The following is a 24,198-nucleotide window of genomic DNA, read 5'->3' on the forward strand; positions in this document are numbered from 1 at the left end:
CTCCCCTCTTAGCTCATACTAAGTGAGGAACAAGAGGGGACACGTGCAAACAAGGAGAGGAGCGACTGGATTCTTCCAATCCTTTGGAATTATCTGACTAAGTACAGTATATCGCGAAGCCTGAAAGACTGACCTGGGAGCAGCCCGACAGGTCTAGGTGGAGGAGATTGTGGCAGCCTGTTCCCAAACTCAGGTACTGAAAACCTTCATCTGTCATTTTGTGGCAGTAGGCCAAGCTCAGGTACTGAAGGTTGACACAGTTGCTGTTGGGGAAAAAATGGGAGAAACCAATAACAAATTGAAATCATGAGGGGAACGAACAAGATTTGGTGGTGTCTAATCAAAACAGCATGGCAGTGAAATCAGCAACAAAAATACTGTATGGTATCTGCTATTTATTCACTGTCAGAAAAAAAGTGTTTTTGAAAATTTCTCTGTGCTGTAGAATAATGTATTTTCTTCCCCCACAAAGTTGGAAGCAACTTCAAGGTATGTGCACCATACAATAACAAGAAGGAAAACACCCATTTATTGCAGGGCAAAGATTCCATACCAACAGCCCTAATAAGTGTGAAAATGAGACATAGAAAGACCATGTAAGTTGTATTTTTAAATCCGAAATCTTTCCACATCTAAACTTGTACAAAACACTTTTTAAACACATTGCACACACATTTGGGGGGGAAAAAACCAGAAGCATAAAACGTTGAAAAAATAAAGAAATCTGTATGTACTGCATGTGCCTATAAGGGGTGGGGCCTGACGGGTTGGAATGTGACATCATCAAGTCCGTGTGGGATTTTCTTGGCGCGAAGTACAGCCAACAGCAGCTAACCCAATAGCATAGTTGCTTAAGTCAAATTTCAATGTTTTTGGAAAACAAGACGGAAATATTTTTAGCAAGCACGTTGGTATTTTTTTTAATTTTTTTAACCATATTGTAATAATAAGTTTAAATGACCAGTTTGTCTAATTGAATATCAAGCATTTCACTAAAGAACTGAAAAGGCAAACAAATGCCAGATGGTGATGTTGCATTTCTTAGGATTTGAGATCAGCACAGCTTTTTAGAAGAAGATAAAGATTAGGAGGTGAATCACGTGTTGTCACGTTGATTATGACGGAAATGCCATCTCGTTGGAAGTCGGACATGTTTATGCACCTCACACAGGGTATGTATATGTATAGTATAAACAAAGTGTGTGTCGCTATCGTGAGAAAAGATAATGCAATTTTAAGGTGTAAGTGAAGAACGGCATGTTAAAAAAAAAGCCAACGACATTCAATTTAAGTCATGTGGTGAGTGTCGCTCACGGCGAGTTTAATAGTTAGATGTCTGTAAATAAATGGATGTTTTGCCATTAAAATCCCTTTCCCAGATTTTTTTTCTTATGGTTTGAGGTGTCACAAAAGGAAAAATAACAGCATCAAAGTCACACTTCTTCCTTGGCAAGTCTCTTTTCACAAAATGCCCGTTTTTGGTCCAAAACCAGCGTTTTTGATGGAACCAACTCAGGACAATCCCTGACCAAATTGGGGCCCAAAGCAACATTTTATTCATACCAAACAATGTTCTATTGGTGGTTACTAAAGAATGAAAATAGCTCGGGGCATTTTTTTTCCTGGTGAAAGAAAATAGTCTAGTCTTTCCTTCGCTAGGATTGGTGGAAACTTGAAAACGTGAACAAGTGAATGAGTTATGTGATGTTGGATACCTGTTGAAAACTACAGCAGTTGGCACTCACAGGATTAATTAATCAATTTAGGTGTCTGGCTCGTAAACCCATAATTCTCTTTTCGAGACATTTTGGACAATTCTACGTGTCCAGCTTTGTGGGAACAAGTTTGGGAAAGCCCCTGTTTTATTCCAGGCTGACTGATTTACAACTAGAATTTTCAAATCGCATAATTCACCCACAATGGCAATCATGGCTCTTATTTTTTTTTTTCATGTCGCAAGCGCCACATCTGCTCCTCTTTCTCAGTCTACAGACAGGCAGCAAGTGAACTGTTCTCACACGTGAAAGGCGAAGCAAATAGTGCTGCTGGGCTCTACGTCGGAAAAAAAGTATGCATATTAGTGGCTACTTCGGGGAAGTGGAAGGCAAGGCTCCAGCGACAAAAGGATTAGCGTGCAAACAAGTGGCACTGTTTACCTTGCCAGCTCTCTGAGGGTGGCATCTGTCAAGAGTGTGCTGGAGAGGTTCAGGTAGAGCAGGGAGTTACAGCCTTCCACAATTGACTCAATCATGGCGTCCTGTCAGAGCACACACACCACCACGTCATACATATTTTATACTCCAGTGAGTCTGCCAGACAGCTGTGGCTGCTTCCGTACATTCTGTCATTTTTGAGAGCTTAATCTCTAAAAGCAAAGGCGTCAAACTCAAGGCTCCGTGGGCCAGATCGAGCATGCCATCTCAGAGCGATTCCCAGCCATTGTGCTGTTAGAAATCATCAGGTGTGCTGCAGGGAAGGTCTGCCATTTCACAACATGTTTCTAAATACAGTTATGCCTTGAGATACAAGTGACATGACTCGGGTGTTTTGTTTTCAGTTATGATCTTAAACCCTGTCTGGTGGAGGGTGACTCAACTGTTTTCCCAACAAGAGGCAATATGGTAAATATTCTCCCCCCACCCCCCCAAAAAAACGTGAAAGATGTGTTTTGCCACTCTCATCAGAAGATTATTGTCAAGCTAAAAAAACCAAAACAAAACAAAAAACTAAGAATTGCATGCTGGGTATTTAAAACAACCACATAGCATCGGCTATGTGAATGCTAACATAAAATTAGCAGCTCTTTATTCGATGTGTCGTTGCCCTTTAAGCAAAGGATATCTGAAACCAAACATTGTATAATCCATATCATGACCACATAAATTATGAATATGAGGCTTTGTGAAGCATTTTGCACACCACATGGTTTAGATAAAGCGCGATATAACTAAACTCCATTTTCCATTTACCATGATCAGACCCCATAATATTCACAAGTCTATATTCTTAATTGTTTGTGAAGAGCAACAAATGTTAGTGTCATACTGATGAGCTAAGAGGAGTTGAGAAGTCTCACTGAACACTATATTTGTGGCTGTCTTAAACTGCCCCTCTGGTGGCCAAGAACAGCACACCGGAATGAGCAACACAGTTGAAGGAGAAAGCTTGGCAAAAATTGTTTGACTCTTTTTCATTCTATTGAATTATATAATTCCTGTATAATTTTACAAAGCATAAGATTACACGGTGCTATTTTTTTCTCATTAAAACACATTACAAAAAGTCGAGATGCGGTAGGACGACAATGAAGAATTGAGAACCACCTTATAAAAACATGTCACAACAATGGATAGCGTAAATGTCAAGCAGGCAGCTGGGAGAGGAAACACATCTGCAGTTGAGAAGTCTTTAGTTTTGGAAAACGACAAGAGTGCAAACAGCGACTTGTATTGTCTGTAACCTGAGTGCTGTGCATGGAACTGAGATTTGTGTGGATTGCAAAACTAGACCAGTTGGTCTTCTCTAAATTCTGGAATTTTATCATTTTATTTGTGACTGTACGCGAAATGGGGTAAACGGCTCTAGTTTTACTTCGATGTGTTACAATGTGAAAAACTTCCAGTGGCACTTTAAGAGCCTCTCTCTCTCCCCAGGCTCTTAAGATGGAGACAAAGCAATAACAAATGACACGATTCGGCTTTGTACAGCATAATAAATCCCGTGGTACAAACAGTGACTGTTGCACTTGTCTGTGACCCCTGACACCATAGTTATAAGTGGCACCCTGACGGCAAGCATAACTACAACGTGATGAAAACAAGTTTGACACCGCTAATATACAGAACTCAGTACAACAATCACAACATTCACTATGTTGTTCTCACCGTGATGTTAAAACACTCAGACACATTGAGCTCTTGGAGATTTCTGCATTCGCCTGGAATAGAAACAGCAGGAAAGTTACTAAACAATCTGGGGCACATCCCAATACTGTAGTAAATGATAATATTTGTTCCACTAATTAGTGTTCTCTTCATTTCATAACATTTCTCTTGGCTACTCTGCCCGTGTGGATGTTTGATTTACCCCCCCCCCCCCCCCCCCCCCCACACTCAGAGTTCCGCCTCTGTGTTGCCACATCAGTTAAATCCGTCCAGGACCTTCAGAATCCATAGTCTTGGCTGATGTAACTTAAACTATGGGACTGTTTCGTTCATCAGTCAGATTTTAAATTCACCCTCACAGACAACGTCAGCATTTTCCAACCATTGATTGCTTGGTCAGAGCAAAATTCATCATTAACAAAATGCAACTATAGTGATCGGCACACATTATTAAGTGTGATAATCAGCATCTATTAAGTTTTTTTTGTTTTTTTTTTGTCAAGTTATTCGATAAATATAGACTGTGAACTGCTTCAAATGACGTATGTGGCACGAATGTGTTATATTGTGTTCAATTCAATTCAAGGTTCAATTCAACTTTATTGTGAAATGTGCTCTAGGTGCAACATGCAACACAGATGAAAATTCTTTCCTCAAATTTCTTTCCTCTCAACCACAGGAGAGGAGCCGCTGTGGGTGCCCGTGCTGCCATCAACAGAACATTTAACATAAAATGACAAAATAATACAACACAACACATAAGACACAGACAGTCGCGCAATCTAAACCACGTTTTCTGCATACACTTTGTTGTTTGAAGTAAACAAGAAGCTGTAGCGTCCATTGACGAAAAAGAAATTGACTCACATGTCCCGTCCCATGTAAATTCGCTTCAATTCCAAGTGGCGACTCCCAGTTCTACATACGCTTCTGTGCTCTGCGCCGTCGCTCCTTTCTACTCATCGTCGGCTACACAAGCCATCCATCCATCCAGCCGCAGACTGTCCAACAGCACCGACATTTCCGCTGAACAAAACGGGGCTGTGAAAAATGCTGCCAATTACAGGCACAAAAACACAAGCGGCCCGGGGCTGTCTAGCACCGACAGTCAAATGGCGCCGACATTCCTCCCTATGAAAATCAGTGCTGGTACACGCCTGCTGCCGAGAAGGCGCAACCACCAAGTACAGATTCTTCTCCTTTGACGAATGTCGTGGCCAAAAAACAGTGAAAACAATCCACATCAGGCCCACACGACGTAACAACAACACCATGTGAGAAAACAAAACTCCAAAAAAAAAAAAAAAAGGCAAGGCTCTTGAAGAGCACTTGCTGATGGCTGCCCACACAGGCGCTATCTTACGGGGTTAAAAAAAACAACAACATACTGTATTGATGGTTTCTGTGATTGTGATGTAAACATGGTGGTAAGAGGTGAACAGAGTCTCCATTGGAAAGCCCAGTCACCAAATGCATGGCCCACTCCAGATACAAGGTACACACAGATTTTGAACATGCGGTGGAGCGGCTCAAAAAGTCAAAGTTGTACAGCATGATAGTGTGGAAATATTATTGTAAGGCTATAAATACACATTTGGATGTTCCTCGTGTCTTACGCAACACGCTGCTGCATCACGCTCCTTCCACAGCTGTAGTCCATCAACAGTTACAGGAGTTGTCCTCCGCTTTGACCCATTTCAAATGCTCATCATTATATCCAAAACAACTCTGCTTGACTCCACAGCCCTCCCAAGAGAAGAGACAGAGAGAGCTATTGAGAGGAAAAAGGGAAAAAAGCTACAGTTACCAGCATGCGTGTGACCTCCTCTTTCGTCGTGATCTCCCTGCTCGCGCTTCTGCTGCTGTTCCCGTTGGTCGAGATGAAACGAGCGGGCAAAGGCAGAGGCCTCAAAGGAGCAAGACACAAGCTCGCGCGGGACAGGTGGGCGCCATGCACACTATGGTCTCGATTACAATATTGGGGGGATATTACTTGGCACGCATCCTCACTAATTCCAAAGAATGCATGTTATGTTCATTGGGGACTGTCCCCTATGAGCATGTAAGTGGGAATAAGATTGTGAATGCTTTTTGTGTCCTCCGATTGACCGGACACAAAAGTCAGCTGGGAGCGGCTCCAGCTCCTAAGTGACCCTCATGAGGACAAGTATTGTAGAAAATGGATATGTATGGATATGACTGTGCAAAGTAAGCCCGTCTGGATTTTGAAGTTTATGACACAATTTGGCCATGGGGGTTGAGGTATGTGCTAATATGGTAGTTCATTTGTGTTGTTCTTTTTAACCCATTTAAACTGCAAAACATGGCCTTCAATAAAATGGTGGGGAAAAAGGAATGACATTCGGAATATATTACACAATTTCAGCAAAATGATCTGCCAACAGAACAGTTATGACAATTACGACTTGGCAAAAATTCCTTAAAACAACTAAACATAGCTAGCCAAAAACAACACTGATGTCTGGAAAATATTGTATTCATCCTACCTACACCAAGAGAATCGTGGTATTTCTTTTATTACAAGATAAACATAGTCATTACCGGTCATAAAATCTCAATAACAATTTATAAATAAATCCCAGATGAAGATTTTTCAGGGGGTAGTGTACGATGCTTAAAGCAAGTGAAATACTTTCACACAAAAGCTGCCAGGTAAGAAAAAATATCTTGGCAGACAAAGAACAAGCATATTTTGACTTGACTTAAGTTAAGAAAGGGTTTTTTTTTCCTGTCGTAAATTTTCTTTATTTCACACATTGTTTCTCGTGAGATTAGGCCAGATTTTTTTTCACTGTTTCCTAACTGAGGGCTGTTGGTCATGTTGTGGTTCTTGCAACTGACTTTTATGCAGTTGAGGTCAGTTTGCAGTCAATGACCGACCAGTCAAGGAGGGTTGCCTTTCATTTGTTTGGATCATATTTTCCACAGAAAAAGCAACAGCTACTGACTTTGGCGTACATTCTCGAGCCTACATAACTAGATTAATCTTACTTTGTGTTCAAAATTAGCACGAACCAATAACTCACTGGTTTATCTACCTATTAGGTGCTGTAGTGTCCGTGTGTTGGATATGTGCCTTTAAGCGACTGGACCGAGTGAGTGAGGTCAGCAGCTGGAGTCGGATTAGCCAGTTAGTCTGTGCATGTGAGCGTCTAGGCGTGAGTTGTGGCCGACAGCAGCTCTTTAGGACTGTTATCATTCCGTATTTGACTGTTGGTTCCGTTAAATAAAAGTCTAAAACTGCATCGTGACAGCGGCTCTACTTGCCCATATGCAGTCATTAGTGAATTGATCCTTTCTTTTTCATTTCACATGAGCAGTGACCCAAATCACAAAAAACAACAACAAAAAAAAACACTGAAGGAAAAACAATTGACCAGCCAATGGATTCAAACCTGAAAAACATCTAAGTTGGGGCACTTATAAGTCAAGTTTCCAATGCAATAAAAAAAGATTTTAGTCTGCAAAAGGAATCATTACAATACTTTTATGGGGATCTAAATTCTCACTGCTCACAACTTGTTGAATGCATTTCCCTCACTCAGCTTCTTGCTTTTGTCTTCAAAACCCTCAGAGTGAGAGGCGCTGGCCGTCACGGCAGATCCGACTCCTCAAGACCAGGCAACTGCTCAGAATCCATAGAATCCGGACGTGTCTTTGCAGACTGTCAGGGCTGTCGCCTTACCTCCATTCCCAGGCCGCAGACCTGGTCCAGAGCACCCAAGTACCTCCTCTTAGCACGTAATAGGATCAAGGTTCTCCGCGATGAAGCCTTCGCTGGCTACGAGAGTCTAACTAGCCTAGACTTGCAGCAGAATCACATCTCGTTGGTGGAGGAGGGGGCCTTTGAGGGTTTGACTCGACTCACAACCCTGCTGCTCCAGCACAACCGCCTGACCTCGCTGAACGAGGAATCTCTCATCCCAATGCCCAACCTCCGCTACCTGCGTCTCTATGACAATCCACTGAACTGTCATTGTGACATGGACAGCCTCGTACAAACCCTTCAAGTCCCAAGCAACCGGAATCTGGGAAATCATGCAAGGTGAGTCTCCCCAAATAAGCTGAGTTAAGTGGAGGTGGGAGGTAGTCAAGTAAAAATACTCTGTTACTGTACTTCGTGTAGGTCACGTGTCAAACTCAAGGCCCGGGGGCCAGATCCGGCCCGCCAGGTCATTTGATGTGGCTCGCAAAAGCAAATCATGTGTTGCTAAATCTGCACCGAAATGTCAAATTGTAATAAATAATGTTGAGATTTTGCAATCATTTTGTTACCCTGTTTACCCTCACTTGAACAATAATTGAACAATCTATTTTAATCGACTTGACTTATTTCAAAACAAGTAATCTATTAATTTGTTTGTGTATAAGTAATAATTTTGTGGTTTCACTGTCATAACGGCCATCTGAGGGAAGATGTAACTCCAAATTGGCCCGCGACTAAAATGAGTTCGACACCCCTGGTGTAGGTGAATCATCTGTATTTGACTTGAGTAGTTATTTTTTTCACCACTTTTTAGTTTTACGCCCGACATTTGCAAACACAAAGTTTCCATGCTTTCTATTCCTTGGTCAAAATACACTTGCTACTTTTTTACATAGGGAGAGTTGAAATGATTGAAATCCTGTGGACTTACAAAAGCGTAAAAAGCAAGGAGGAGCAAAATGGAAAAGTGCCAAACAGGATACATTAATGGCGTTGACTCATAAGATTCGGAGAAGCAAATATTCACCAAGTAATTCTCCATCCGTGGCCTTATTCAAGAGAAAAGTAGGCGGCAACAAGAATGATTTACGGTGAATGTGATGTGTTTTGTGCCAGCCTAAAAACCACGAGGTTCTGGCTTTCAAAAATTCAGTCGAATGTGGTCAAAACACAAACAGGGTCCAGTGGATGTAAAAAGTCAACACACCCCTGTTACAATGACAGCTTTTTTGTGGGAACAAATGAGACCAAGATAATTAAAAAATGTATACTAACACTAAAAAATAAATGTCTACGTGAGAAAATGAACAACAAAAAATTAGCATGTGAACAGAGGTGTGTAGACCTTTTAATGTTAATGAAAGAGGAAACTAATTTTCCAACATGAGTATTGTAGTACATCAAGTAATTGACCGATAGAAGACCCAAGCGAGATGTAACTTTTGTTGTGTTTCTCCTTAAAGGTGTGCAGAGCCTCTCAGGCTTAAAGGCAAGAAGTTGAAGCGGGTCGACCCCGAGCTGCTCTGCAAGAAGTCAGACCCAAATGAAAAGCCGCAGGGCGACCAGACTGACCCCAAAGATCCGGCGGAGCCAAGTCCCTTTCAAAACAAACCAGATGCCATCACATCCTGCCACACTTATTACTTCCCTCATGTACGCGTGGACTGCAGTAACCGAGGCAAGTCTTTCATCGCCATTGGAATCCTTCGATCACTCTAATGAAAAGGCAACTTGCCCAGTGCACACATTTCTTAAGTAATGAAAAAGCAATCCTGAGGCATTTATCACCGAGAGGCTGCATGATTGGATGCTGTTGCATGACTGGAATTATTACACTCCTCAAAAAACTCCAGAGAATGTGAATTATATCACGGAACCTCAAAAAAAGAGTCCAAACATGCCGAGAATCAAACTGAATTTGAGCATTTTTTCCTCCTTTCTGATCAAAATCGGCAAAAGTTTGACGGGCGAATGTCTCTAAGGAGAAAGATTTCCCAGCATCCATCTATCATCTATCTCTCCATCCATCCATCCACTGTCTGGGAATCACTGTCTGAGGCAGATGGGAGATGCTAAACAGCCAAGGCTTTTGTCTTTTGCCATCTAATTAAGCAGCGTGTCAAAGTTTGAAGATGCTCCATGGGCACACGCATCACTGCTTGCAGCTTTAATTGTAGCTTTATTTAGTTGTGTTATAAGTGGTTACTTTAGTTTTAAGCCATGCAAGACATTCAAAAGTTGTTCCAATGGCAACAAGTTGATCCTGGAAAAATTAGAATGGAACTTTGAGTTTAATTTATATCATGGGCGGCCCCGGTGGCCGACTGGTTAGCGCGTCGGCCTCACAGTAAAGAGGTGCAGGGTTCGATTCTGGTTCTGGCCTTCCTGTGTGGATTTTGCATGTTCTCCCCGTGCCTGCATCGGTTTCCTCCCACATTCTAAAAGCACGCATGACAGGTAAATGGAACACACTAAATTGTCCCTCGATGTGACTGAATGCAAATGTTTGTTCGTCTATGTGTGCCCTGCGATTGGCTGGCAACCTGTTCAGGGTGTTCCCGCCTACTGCCTGAAGACAGCTCCAGCACGCCCCGCCACCCTTGTGAGGATAAGCGGATCAGAAAATGGATGAATGGATGAATTCATTTCGTGACTTGAGCCCATAACATAATTTATTCAGACAGCCAGCCACCTATTATCTGAGCCGCTTATCCTCACAAGAGTCGCGGCCATGCTGGAGCCCATCCCAGCCATCTTCGGGCAATAGGCGGGGTACACCCTGAACTGGTTGCGCAGCCAACCTCAGTAATTAAATTATACAGGTATCTACTCTTATCTATTTCACCTCACACAACAATGTGAAAAAAAAATCACCCCATTGCTCATAATTCAGAAGTTGGTGCATTTATAGACTCTGAATAATGTTTCTTTTCCTATTGCCATTACAGTAACCCCTCGTTAATCATGTTCCAGATCACCCTCGTGACAGATGAAATTTGTTAGGTAGCAGCCATATCTTTATTTCCAATACTATATGCGTGTGAGGTGCAGGTTATATTTTTTTCCACTTAGTTTCGCCATCCTCAGCCTTTACAGTAATGAATCTGTGACTGTGACATTAAAAAGTGGGGCCTGGCTTGTTGAGGGATGCCGGCATGAGCGAATGAGAGTGTACAGCTTGGCTGGCTGTGAATTGGCTAAACCGTGAGCCACGCTGCGTACACTTACTTGACATCTGTTGTGGCAACTTGCAGGTTGTGTGAGAATATGCGCTTGAATTTATTTGGTCATGTTTGAACAATAAAGTGAAAGTGCACTGGAGGCTGTCGCGTCTTGCCCACTCGTGGGGGATCCCAATTTGTTTTTGACGAGCAGTGGTAGGCTATCAAATAAGTTAATGTTTTTACTGTTGCAATGTTAACTTAAACCAGTTGTGCTTCGGGCATTCTCTGTCTTTTATTCGCTCTTTTCCTACTGGCTCACGCTTTTCACTCTGCAGTCTGTGTGGAAAAATAATCACTGCAAAATGCCACGATACAGCCCAAAAAAAAAAAAGGATATAAAACTAGATATTTATGACAGAAAAATCTACGGTAGAATGAAGCAGCAAGATCTGAAGTGCAATGTGGTGAGGGACGACTGCACTTCCTATGGGAAGGATCCATTGTAAACAAACGAGCTCCACTGCACATGGCACAAATTAAATTTGGAACGCATGAATCAGACCATCTTCTTTCACACGTGTCCACTCGTCTTGATCTACAGGTCTAACCGAGGTGCCTGCTGGTATTCCCGAGGACGCTGTCCAAATAGATCTCTCCCACAATTCCATCCGTCATCTCAAGGCCAAGAGTTTCCAAGGAGCAAAGAGTTTAAAAATGCTGAACCTCAGCCATAACAACATGGAGCGCATTGACACAGGTATAAAGTATAATTTTTTTTTTTTTTTTGGAAGTTGTTCTCTAATAAGGAGCTGAATGGCAACATGTTTTGTCTTATCCATTGACATTTCTAAGGACGTTCACACCTATACCTTTTCACGTCTATACCTTTCCCCGATTATTCCGGTCTTAGCTCTGTTGCCACCTGCTGATGATAATGTGACAGTATCATACAGAGAACTGTTTTAATGGGAATTCTAACTGAACATCGACATTTTTGGTCTATTCATAGTACTTGTTAGGACAGAAACTTGAACAAAAAAGAGGCAAAAAAATGCATCTGTTGGACCTGAGCATTCAACAGTTGAGAGAAAATCAAAATGGTTTCACGTGCAGTGCAACTCAAGTTCATCCTGAAATTTTACCCGAAACCAGATTATCCCGAACTAAAGTGTGTGCTTAAAGTGCGTTACTACAGCAACAAAGCAACCAATTTCACAGCGTGTCCTTGATCCAAGATGACAGAAAAAAGGCTTTTTTGTGTGTTTTTCCCGGTGCGGCCAATAGTTGGGGGGGGGGGGGGGGTAGGTTACATCTGCTGGGAACCTCTGGTTTTAATTTTCTGCCATTTAAAGACCATGAGCTTTCTTTGCAAATATGAGAGAGCTGAATTGGATTACGTAACACTGTGCACAAGCTTCCACTCCAGCAGACTGAGTTTGCTTGTCCTGGTGCTTACTGGTCACGGTAACTGGTTGTGGCGAGTAAACTCCCTGCTCTTGTACACTTCTGCAGCTTCCTTGTTCGGGCTCCTCCACCTCCGTGAGTTGGACCTGTCAGACAACAGCCTACATTTCATCCAGTATGGGGTCCTTGAAGATCTCTACTTCCTGTCCAAGCTGAAGCTGGGGGGAAACCCCTGGGTGTGCGATTATAGGTGGGCCTTATATTTTTTGTATAGTGGTTTTCCACCATGACAGCTCTTTGGTTTTCATGTTGCTTATACAGTATCTCTCGCTACTGTAAATGTAGACTTTACAGGCAAAACTAAAATTCATCATAAATTGTAAGGTTTTGAGGAGAGCAAATACATTGGAATTCCTCCATTTTCTATGGCCTTTATTAGTGTTGTGGGTGAGTTGGAGCCAGCCAATCAAAGGGCACATAAAGACAAACAAGCATTCACACTCATGACTAATTTAGAGTCTCCGTTTACATAACATACATGGCATGTTTTGGGAATATGGCTGAAAGCTGCAACAGGGGTACAAAGAAAAAATGCAAACTCCAAACAGAAAGTTCCAAGCCACGATTCAAACCCAGACTCTAACTTGTGTTACGCCTCATCTATTTCCCTTACTGCCTATCCTGTAAGGGGTGAGCAATTTAAAGTCTTCATTGGACCCAACATGCATGTTTTTTGAATGATGAAGGAAATGGGAGTACCTGAGAAAACCCATGCAAGCACGGGGAGAACATGCAAACTCCTCATCTCTTGAGACTAAAATTGGCTGTAATAGAGCAGGTTAAAAAATATTCTTTCTGGCCGAGAAACACACACAAAAACAAAAAATCAACCTTGTTGTGTTGTCAAAAGAGGAGTTAAAAGATTTTCCCTGTTAAATGTCACAAAAGTAGGTTTCAAGCAGGTGTTATGTACAAACAATAAAGAGGGATGATTGTCTACGGTCAGTTCGAGTATCCCGCCCCAAGAACTGAAATCTACACAACAACGCAACGGAACAGCATGCCACTGCAACTTGCTCATCGTTTTTTGAGTAATTTTGAATCAATATTTCTCTTATAAAATGACAAAATCAAACGGCTCAACGTGTTTTGCTCATTGAACTTGGCTTGCTCTAACCAACCACAAGACAGAAACATGCCAATGTTATTGTGGGCCGGCTAACTCAGCTTTATGGTGTTACAGCCAGCCAGCGCTAACGATTTGAAAGGCCGTCAATTTGGATTGAGAAAGACAGAGGCTTTGATCTATATTACACTAGTAGGGAAACTTGTGCCTACTATTCGAGAAAGTACACGTTACTAGTTTGGCAAAAAACACGTGCTTGTTGACAATTGTGCTACTAGGACTAGGGGACAAAATGTCAGTAGTTAACGTCTCGCGCTCCACTTCTTTGCTAGTCAAAATTAGCGCTTGCAAGTTTTGCTCTGTCCAGCCAATTGCAGGACGGAAAAATGCTGACATCAACAAAGACAAGCACGAGCACCTGGTGAGGATGAATTTGAAATCACTGCTCGCCCCATGAATTGACATGGTAACACATAGGGGCTGAAATCTAATTGGAAAAAGAAACAAAATCTAACAGTGCAGCCAAGAGAGACACGACAAAATGAGGACTGTTGGGAATGAATACATACAATTCCATGGAATAAATATAAGAATTATGGTTGTAAATGTACAACAGTGCCTCTGCCACCACGAGTCAATGCTTGCAAAAAACAAGACGAGAGGGGTGTAACCAACATGAACACCACAGATCTCATATTCCTCTCTTTATATCAAAACCCAAATAAAAATAAGTCCACTTTGCAGCATCCACTACATGATGTACTGGCTTCGACTCCACCCAGTGGTGAGGCCCTCGGGACTGATGTGTCGCTCGCCTCCCGAATACACGGGCGAGAGCGTGGAGGAGTACGTGCGCTCCTACAACCGAGGTTGTCCCAAAGACAGGCAGCAGAGTCCGCGAGACCAAACCGAATCGGATGAGCTGCTTTGGAACTCCCTGGAAGAGGTCCAGGGCGAGCCGGAGGAGGAAGTGGAGCCCAGCCACTTGAGACAGCCTCAGAAGTACCAGATTATCAGACTGTCTTGAGGCAAAAGGCTCTGAATGGGCTCTGTGTACAACTTTAGCCACATACTTTCAATTGTGTCAAATAGTCTGTATCAGATGAAGAATCTACTTATGTGGTGTGTAACCCCCCCCCCCCCCCCAAAATATGGAAATGATCTCAAATCTTAACAAAAAATTAATACAAGCCCAATTTGCAGGTTTAATGGGTATCTGTTCATTTCCAGTGGTGTATAATAATTACAAATGTCACAAAGGTGTTTTGCTTAATACACTCAAATGTTGCAATAAAAAGCATTTTTTGACTTATTTGGGAAACCCTGTTGATTACCGGTACCTTGCTGTTAATGTGATCCAGCATTAAATTGACATTTGAGAAAATGTTCATCCAAGTCAACTTTTGAATTGAATGACAGTCTTGTGAGAGCTAACATTGTATGGTGTTCCATGGCTTGTCTGACAAGACATTCAAGTTTGAAAGTGCACCAAGAAAATATTTTATCTCAGCACCGTACACTGTATATGTTCCATAAATGTGTTTCTGAGCAAGCTGTTCGATACTTCCACCAATGTAAATTAGCCTCTGTTATGTAACAGTGGGACTAGTTTACATAATAACTGCCCCCACAATATATTTGTTGGATGCAGAGATGAGACGAAGCTATTAATGGTGGCTTCCGATAAGTATACAGGTATGGCAGTGCTGTAGGAGTGGACAACTCACCAATATGCTTCAAACTATACCAGTGTAACGAAGTGCAGCCGCGCAGATTCAGGTGGATCACAAATGGACGAAAATTAAGCAGGACATCCTTCATGGTGTCGTCTGTTATCCAGCGTTTATCCACCGAGACGTTGATCTGAGTGGATAGAAAGGAATTTAAATGAATATTTAAACTTAAGTCAAGATTTTCAAATCATCACTGATACAAAAAAAAAATCTGCATACTAGAGCTATTTTTGGAACAGGCCTGCAGGTTCCTCATGTGGTTCTTGGGGGCTGCCCGAGCACCATGTGGGTGACTGCTACACAATTCCATGCATACAGGTGTTGTACTAACCTTACTCCACAGAGTGCCCGTATGGATGAGACTTCTCCAACTGCAGCACACTTCGGAACAGCTCAGCAGATCTCGTAATTCCATATACTGGAATATCTGCGGGTAAGCATTTGAACATCAGAAATTGCACGCATAAAATGTTTAGAAAATACTTTGTGTGGTGTCGTGTCTGTGTATCTGCATCTGTTTTTTAAGAGGCGGGGCCTGGTAGGATGATCTGTGACCTCAGTACGCCTGCGTGTGAGTGCCTCGCTGTGAGCTGTGGCTGACTCCTGTCTGAGATTTGTAGCTTGCATGTGTACTTGATCGATAAGAAAACTCGGAAGCTTTGGATTAATGACCTTAAGTGAGATGTGGTTGGGCAAGGCTGAGAGCCAGTCGCATCCCTCCCCGACCTGGCTTTGCTGGCGCTCCATCTCCAGTTCATTCTGAAGTCTCTGCAACATCAAACCGCACACGTTTGGGGATTTTTCAGTTTTTTAAATTTTGTCTTGACTTGTTAATAATTGTTTCAATTTAGTGAATTTTTCCGTGGGTTAGCTAGTTTTATTTGGATTTTGATTCTGTAAATGTTTGGATTTAGTTTTGGGTTTTGTTTCTTCTGTATATTTTGTCAGTCAAATTTAAGTCTGGTCAGACGTTGCTGTGTTACAGGATGCCGCACTTGAGTGAACTGCCGACAGACCGAACGACACAATTCACTGCTTAGCTGCAGTACCAGCGTTTCACCAATAGCAGGTGCTAACAGAATATAACATGGTCCTCGGGACCATGACTCAGTGGCGTACAATAAACGTTAAAAGTGGTTTTATTGGTCATTTATTTCATTATTCATTTATATTTATTTCACATTGTTTTCTGTGTGTTATACTATTTTCCATAATTTTGGGATCGAGGGGACATACCGGTATATTTTCAGGAAGAGACGAATCGGATTGACATTATTTCCATTGGGAAAAATTACTTTGGTTCTTGCACGAATTGGTTTTATTCAGACTTTTGTTATACACCGTATGTGTTGCTGCTCTTAAAAGTAACAGTTGTTTAAAGGTTTGTCGGTATGTTTGCATTAAGGGGAAGTCGAGTCTACGTTTTTTTTGCAATATTAATAACAATGCCAGGTTTAGACTAGTGGGGCCACATAGAATATTATTTTTGTAAAGAAATTTTTTAAACCTGACATCCCCTTTAAGCTAGCGGACTTTCGTTGGACAAATGGATGATTTTTGTTTGAACAATTTGTCATTTAAAATACAGTACAATGTTTAATTAATAACTTGAAGCAAGCACACCTCGCCTCTTATTGGGAAAACTGCACATGCAAGTCTTCTTTTTGTTTCTTCAATTTGATGTTATAGAGTCGAGAACAGAAGCTAAGAAATACTGTAAAAATTGTTTGAATTAGTTCCGTTCTTTAAACAGGGGAGGGGTAAAAGTATAGATTTAAAAAAATACTTTTGTATAGTCTCTACATAGCAGAATGATTCACTGTATTTTCAAATGATCTGATACCTTGAAGTAATCCTTGGTCCTCTGCGAGTCCCTTACAACATTCTTCCATGCGGTCACGATGCGTTTGAGGACGCAGGCTTTCAAAACTCCCACCAATTTACGCACCGCCTCTAGTTGGTGAGACCAAAACACAAGAGGTGATGAAAACATAAGCAAGCACTGGACAGAATGAGTCACCCAGTCGGGAAGATTGTCAAGAAAAACGGAGAGTTTTGGACTCATTTTTTCCTACGATGGAGTGACAAATGCTTTGCAGCCACGTACCTACACGTGACTCCTGCTTGCATTTGACCCAGCGCAGCCATGCAAGGAACGGCACCACCTGCTTTCGCCTGTCATAATGCTGCAATGCAATTTCCATCTTTTGAGACAGTTCGGAGGCATCTGTCACACTGGCATTGGTGAAATCCTTCCAGCTCCTGTTCATCAATCGATAATTGAAAACAAACACAGCTCATCAATAAATAATTGAAAATAGTGAACTTTCTTTTCAGGTGGATCAGATTCCCGCTCCAGCGAAACCCCTCTCACCTCATATATTCATGAATGTTTTAGTCAAATTTATTCACCAAGGTCTATGACATCAACTCAAAACAAACAAACAAAAAAGCATTTATTTCATTTTCGTGACATTTTCTTTTTAGTTGAAAAACCTCTGTTAATATCGCACGTCATTGTTTGAACCCGTGCAAGATTGCAGATTTTGACGTGATTGTTTCTTTTGGGCGAGTGGTTAGCGCGTCGACCTCACAGTGCAGAGGTCATGGGTTTGATTCCAGCTCCTGTGTGGAGTTTGCATGCTCTCCCCGTGCCTGCGTGGGTTTTCTCCGGGTACTTCGCTTTCCTCTCACATTCCAAAAACATGCATGGCAGGCTGATTGAACAACTCAAAATTGTCCCGAGGTGTGAGTGTGAGCGCGGATGGTTGTTCGTCTCTGTGTGCCCTGCGATTGGCTAACAACCGGTTCAGGGTGTCTCCCGCCTACCACCCGAAGACAGCTGACCCTTGTGAGGATAAAGCAGATCACAAAATGGATGGATGAATGGACTTAATTCAAGTTTTAAAAAAACGTTACCAACTTATGGAAATTGCATTTTAGGTCAGTACAAAATTAACATTTTGGAAACATGCTATGCAGGTGTAGAGTCTTCTTTTTCAGAACTATTTCCAGTGGTAAATTGTGACATGACTGACTTAAGTGATTGCTCTGCACATTTTCTTGAATAAACACTCTGATTCTGTTTGTGGCCATTACGTGAAGCTGACCCACACAGCACCATCATCAGCTGCCTGCAATCAACTAATTGCAGCCAGCAGAAGCTGAATGCGAGTTGGACTGTTTTGGTCCTCTCTGCTCTTTTTTTGTGTTGGTTTTGTAGCGCATGCAAAAGCGCCGCGACTTTTCGTGGAAACTTTGATGCGCTGTTGCAATTGGGGTGGAACTTCTTGGCATGGCTGCTCTGTTTGGTTAAATGCATGCACAGGGCACGTTAAAAATTCAATGTCAAGTCTGCTTTTCAATCTTTTTTTTCTTTTAAGCTTATCTGGGTTTCCTTTCTGTTCTTGGCCAGCTTGTGTCTTTCTTCTCAAAGTGGTAAGACCGCTTCTATTTTGCATTTTTGTGTTCATCTTGGGGGCATCACTGAGGACACGTGCGTCGCACATCTGCCTCACAGTTCTAGCGATCTGGGTTCAAAAAATAAAATGCGCTTTCGTCTTAGAAAGCAAGTCAGAGCAACTTTATTAAATGTATGATTACTCTCAAATGTTTTTAATGTGATGAATATTTTATATTTTCTGTATAATGGTTCAGAAGTGGTAATGGCAACACTAATTTAAATCAAACCAGATTGCAAAAATGAAAATTCATGGGCCACATTGTGTTGTAGTGTTGAGCACTTCTACTTCACAGTTGAGAGGTTCTGTGATAGATTTTCAGCTCCAGCTTTTCTGTGTGAATTTTCCATGTTCTATGCGTGCGTGTGTGTGTTTTCTCCTGAGTACCCCAGCTTCCGCCCACATTCCCAAACCATGCATGAAAGGCCCACCGCACAACAAACAACACAGCCAAAACAGAAGAGTGAACTGTCGTACAGCGTGTCGTTCCAATTATTTTTCTGCAATTATCGGTCACTTGTTTAAGTTCAATTCAAAATGTGAATCGCCAGTGAACCACATCACTGCATGTAGCGTTTGCAAAAAAAAAAAAACTAAAACAAACAACCCACCCGCTGCCCCCCCTTAATGTTTTGTATTTCCTATGTACCTGTGGCAAAAAAAAATAAAATAAAATGGAGAGTCGCTGTCACCTAATTGCATGGGTCAGTGAACAGGGCTTATTGATCATTGCAAACAGCCTCCCAAAATATCGATACTCTCCTTTATCATAGCCCGTTTCCTCTCTTTGTGGCAATCTGTTTCTTTCTTGACAACCGCTCCATGTTTTTGTGGTTCAATCAAAATACTCCAGTAGACTATATGTAGTCTCAAAATGCAACAGGTTTGCATTTGATGTGTGGTATTTGGCAAAAAGTCAACAACTGTAATTTTTTTCATGATGGTCCGACAGGCTTTCGGTTAGTTGAAAACTTTACAGTTTCCATAAAAGTGATTGTTAACATATATGTAATTCTGTAATTGGCTGAGGAGCAGTCCAGGGCGTACCCCACCTCTCGTACAAAGTCAGCTGGGATAGGCCCCAGCTCACCTATGACCTTATAGAAAATGGATGGAAGGGTGGTATTTATATTGATCTAAATGTAGTGTATAATAAAATAATCACCACCAGAGCTTGGCCCCCCCATCCAGCAATGAGCCAGATGAGCGATCACCTCAGCCTAGACCCCAGCATCAGAACTCTGGATTTCAGCATCCGTTTAAGCTTTTAGTAGAGAATACCAAAGACACAGCCGTGGAGGGCATCAGTTTTCCAGACATTGACAATCTCAAGCAGTTCATTGATACATTGAAAAGCTCCTTCTTGACTCCCGGTAAGGACTTTTCAAACGGCAAGGGTAGTGATGCTGAATGAAATAGCAGGAAGACTCTCTTCTGAAGAGGAGCAGCATGATGAAGACGACACGAAAGATAATGTTGGGAGTGTGCGGTTGATTTCCGCGTATGGACAAAGTGAAAACGATGTAGGCTATACTGCCTTGAGTCCAAGCCTCTCTATGCTGGGTTCTGACACCTCCATGAGTAGAGAGTTTCCCAGAATGCACAGAAGCTACGACAACCATGGAAGCGCTGGCCCAAGCCCTTACCAAACAGATTCTTCCAATGTCAAAACTGGAGGTGGTTGGTGGAAAAACCAACTACTTCCTGAAAATGTTAAATTTCCCTCAAATTCGTTAGATGACGAGGTTGCTCCCTTGAGTACCCATAGCACGTATCCTCTCAATGGCCACCGCGTAGCAAGTATGACAGCTGATGGAAATTCAATCAAGAGGCTTACGAAACCACACTTTCAAGGCAAAGATGTACCTTCCCAGCAAGGTTTTTATGGAAAAAGTGTCCATGTCAAAGCGCCAAGAGGGCCTATTGCGTCGTGGGTGGTGATGCCAAATGGACAGTCCAAGCAAATGGTGCAGACCAACATAGCAAAAGACTCTTACAATGTAAATATTAGTCCTAGGGCCCAGAAATCTTCACACCTGTCAGCCCAGAGTCCCAAACATCAATTTCTGCGTGACCCAGTCAACTCAAACCATGTCTTTTTCAAACCGACTTTAAATTCTCCACTTCTTCGACACCATCCGCATCCTCTCCATGACCACAAACCACATCACTCAGATCAAACACCAGACACTCGTAATCAGCAATCACAAGAAAAGCATGAGCTTCTCCCTAATACTAGTTCTCAAATGTTTGATCCCATCCAGCGTGGAGTTGTGTCCAGGAATTCCACCAAGCCAAATAGGAATGCTTCCTGGATGCCAGCCATGCAACCGAAAATGACACAGGCAAACGGGATCTACGGACTTCCTAATCTGCAGCGGCCGACGGCCACATTCCACCAAGGAAGCCAATACCGCAATGGAAAAAAATATGGCTTCCAGTCCAGGAGTAGCTATGGAAGGACTAATGTAGCTCTTCAGGAGACAGTTCACGCCATGGAAAGGAGTGTTCATCAGAGGCCCAAATGCTCACAAGCCATGGATATATCTTTTGTCAAATTGAGCTCCCCCCCCCCCACCCCGCCCTCGCTCTCACATGTTCTTTTTGTGATGTGAATGGGTTTAGGCTGCCAGCCACCATGCCTGCCAACTATCCATGCCGTTTAGCCATGCTCCAAAAAAATCAATCAAGCTGAAATGAGGAAAAACAGTTTAACCTTATCCGCACAAGTGAGTACGCATCGTAGATATTTTTCAGCCTTTGCATGTTTTCAGCAATTGTCTTCATGTATCATGTATTTAGAAACAAATCAGTGAATTCACTTGCAGGGTCTTGAAGAGTATTAACTCTGAAATGAACTGAGGTGCAAAAGTAAATATTTACACTCAATTATACATAGTACCCATTTGGATAACTAATAAAAAACAAAAATGCCCACACAATACTTCCCTTTTAGTGACTTACATTCACTGGCGTTGCGTGCAAACCTTGCATCACCAAAATCCTCACTTTTAAGGACCCCCCCACCCCCCCAAAAAAGGCATGTTTGCTGAACCATTTTCCATTGCATCGTCAAAGAGCAAGACATTTTAGATTGCTCATTAAATGTAAAAAATAGCATACACACATGAGAACTCACCAATCGTATCAATTTGTAAAAATAATTTACCAAATTTTGGCAAAGGAGTTTCAGGCCAGACGCCAGCAATTGCTCCTACTGAGAAGAAAAAGAAATACAGTACGAAGCGTCTTATCAAAATGTGTTCCAATGGCTTTGCTAATGTGAAAAGACAAATAAAATATGCGAATGACAACTAAAAAAAATACAGTACACTATACCTGTGTTTTCATATGTTACATACTGTATTTTTTTTTAATTCTAGGGTCATGCTGTCACAGCAAATAAGGACCTGCTGTCCATGTTGGTAAAAAGTGAAAAACAATACTGTAAACAAAAGAAAACTTTAATTTTGCACATTTAAGTGAAAAAGAATATCACAGGTTAATTCATACGTGGAGTGTAAATATTCTAAACAATCGCCCTTACCTGAAACAAGAGCTTGTTAATTTCGTCCTGTAACAGGAGTAGGCCTTCTCATATTTCCAGAAAAGGGCCTAATTAAAATGGAAAGTACATGTTGATTGGAGAAACCCCAACATCGCACCTGACTGGACTTTTGATTGCACCTTGAGTTCATCGGAATCAAGATATTCCCCGTCATCCAGTTGCAGAGAGGCCAGCAGTGACCGTTGCGTGCTATCACTGAGGAACTTGTCCCTTTAAAAAAAAAAAGTTTAATTTTAAACTGAGACTTAAAAGCTGTGAAGCAAATCTGTTGACGACTCATCCACAGTGCTATTGTCGTTTTTGATAATTTGTCAATTCCATACTGCTTTATAACAATAAGGGAACCAAAATATTCCAAATATGTATTTGGTGCAGTGCAGTTTTATGACCCCTACCAATAGACAATTACAACCCCTTTGTTGAATTAATACCTAAAAATGACAGTTTAGACAGTATTTGATTAGAATGTGCAATTGTGTCTAATGCAGCGGGCCCATTAGTGTCCTGCGAGATCATCGGGTTTGCTGTGGAAAATAATCCAAATTACTGAGTAGGCCTGAAAATTTGCTACAATGTATCTTTGTTCATCTATTTATGCCAGTGACATGCAGAAGAATTAAATGCTCTTCAATATATGGCAGAAGGTACATATTTGACTTGTGTATCCACTTTTTCTGACATTTTTGTTTGGTGGTTTACGTTGATTTTTATTCATTCTTTTTTTCTTAAAAAAAGTAAAATATGAGCCTTGGCTCACAGGTCGGGAAACTGTGCCGTAGTGTAACTGTAGAGTACCAGTAAATTGTAACTCTATTAAAAAAAAAGTCACATCCCAGTAGGACCTACCAGTCCACATCCTGCAGATTGTCATGTCCCTGAAAGGTGATCAGTGTGTTTTTCAAGAACTGAATGGGGTCTCTGGGATCTAACCGGCACGAGGCGATCAGCAAAGCCTGTTGTCAAGGAGAAGTAACAAAACAATCACCTGAAGTGCTTCCGCACCATGTTAACTCATAAAAATATATTTATAGACATGATTTTTTTTTACCTTGTATAATTGCTGAAGCTCATACTCTGTCAGAGCACTGACTTCGATTTTTGACTGGCTGTCTGTCATTTGCAAAGCTAGTCATTCTATAAAAAAGGCACCCGTGGCTAACAGTAACTAAAGAAATAAATATCTACACACAGATAACATGACAGACGCGCACTTGTGAAATTGAACATGTCCAAGTTTTCATTATTTACCCCTCGCTTTGCGCGTCACCTTCAGTCTTTGAAAAATATTTAATCCTGATAGTAAACAGCAGTCATGGCAAATAGTCACTGATTCAGTGCGTCGTTTTGATTAATTCATTTCGTGGGATTGGCGCTAACTAACTTATCTGTTTATATTCTTGGTTTTCTCATGCAGGAGTCGAGGAGAGACAATTATTAGAAATAGAACGTTGGCTCCTCGGTATAATGTCACGTGACGTCATTAAAAAGAAGACGTCACGCAATGACGTGTATCCGATTAATCTTTGTTTCGGAATAATTTCCATCACAAGATAATCTGTTGTTTGCTATATTAGTTTGCAATACAAGGATAGATTTTTTTCAAACAAAGATATTACCAATATAGTAATTTACTGTATTTTGGTCATTCCATGAACACAACCGAGCTTTCATAAATTATATTTATTTAGTAATCAAACGTTGAAGCCAATATTTTTCATGGCTTATTGAACAGGAGAAACATTGAAAAGACAGCAGTGCATTTTAAACAATCGCAGACAGTAACGTGTAATGAAGAGAGAACAAATCGTGCAATTCTAACAGGCAAACAAATATATTTTCCAGCGGCTGGGTGGTAGATAGAATAAATACATGAGAAACAAATGAAAACGACTGAACTGAGCAAGCATCCTCTATACAAGCAATTAAACGCGAAAAAGCTTTTGTCGTGCGTGCCGCCATTTTTTTAGACCAAACGCAAGACCTTCTGGGAAAACAACTCTTCCATGTGAGCGCTTAAATACCATCCGGGTAGGATGACTTTTTGGTTCACATTTTACACCGGAAAATCGAAGTACTGCTACTATTTTTGTGTGGAACCATAAAAAACGTTACGAGGCGTAGATAGATGGAA

At 41.6% G+C, this 24,198-nt stretch overlaps 2 protein-coding genes and 1 pseudogene across 3 annotated transcripts in view; 2 read left to right on the forward strand and 1 right to left on the reverse strand.

Moving 5' to 3' along the window:
* fbxl13 (F-box and leucine-rich repeat protein 13) overlaps positions 1-23,184 on the reverse strand; it is a 30,250-nt gene extending 7,066 nt beyond the window's left edge. Inside the window, exons 1-12 of the mRNA XM_086108831.1 lie at positions 23,116-23,184; positions 22,914-23,020; positions 22,187-22,277; positions 22,047-22,114; positions 17,146-17,300; positions 16,882-16,991; positions 15,711-15,806; positions 15,370-15,465; positions 15,033-15,168; positions 3,885-3,937; positions 2,157-2,257; positions 134-263 (exon numbers count right to left, since the gene is read on the reverse strand). Coding sequence (XP_085964957.1) covers positions 134-263; positions 2,157-2,257; positions 3,885-3,937; positions 15,033-15,168; positions 15,370-15,465; positions 15,711-15,806; positions 16,882-16,991; positions 17,146-17,300; positions 22,047-22,114; positions 22,187-22,277; positions 22,914-23,020; positions 23,116-23,184 — 1,212 coding nt within the window. The remainder of the gene's footprint in view (positions 1-133; positions 264-2,156; positions 2,258-3,884; positions 3,938-15,032; positions 15,169-15,369; positions 15,466-15,710; positions 15,807-16,881; positions 16,992-17,145; positions 17,301-22,046; positions 22,115-22,186; positions 22,278-22,913; positions 23,021-23,115) is intronic.
* On the forward strand, positions 34-14,617 carry LOC147206039 (leucine-rich repeat-containing protein 17-like). Of its 2 annotated transcripts, none has more exons than XM_086108832.1 (7): positions 34-193; positions 5,629-5,826; positions 7,480-7,950; positions 9,075-9,289; positions 11,377-11,532; positions 12,288-12,429; positions 14,050-14,617. In XM_086108832.1, exons 2-7 carry the CDS (start codon positions 5,696-5,698, stop codon positions 14,330-14,332), a joined length of 1,398 nt encoding a protein of 465 aa, XP_085964958.1. In that variant the 5' UTR covers positions 34-193; positions 5,629-5,695; the 3' UTR covers positions 14,333-14,617. The 2 variants fall into 2 exon arrangements, with proteins under 2 accessions (XP_085964958.1, XP_085964959.1); XM_086108833.1 differs by lacking the exon at positions 34-193 and adding an exon at positions 2,515-2,621.
* Positions 19,659-21,061, forward strand: LOC147206040 (uncharacterized; annotated as a pseudogene).
* Positions 23,185-24,198: the final 1,014 nt, after the last annotated feature.

The sequence above is a fragment of the Hippocampus guttulatus genome, chromosome 4 (genome assembly GCF_054856545.1).
Source record: "Hippocampus guttulatus isolate MCC_2025c chromosome 4, RoL_Hgut_1.0, whole genome shotgun sequence".
NCBI classification, from domain to species: Eukaryota; Metazoa; Chordata; class Actinopteri; order Syngnathiformes; family Syngnathidae; genus Hippocampus; species Hippocampus guttulatus.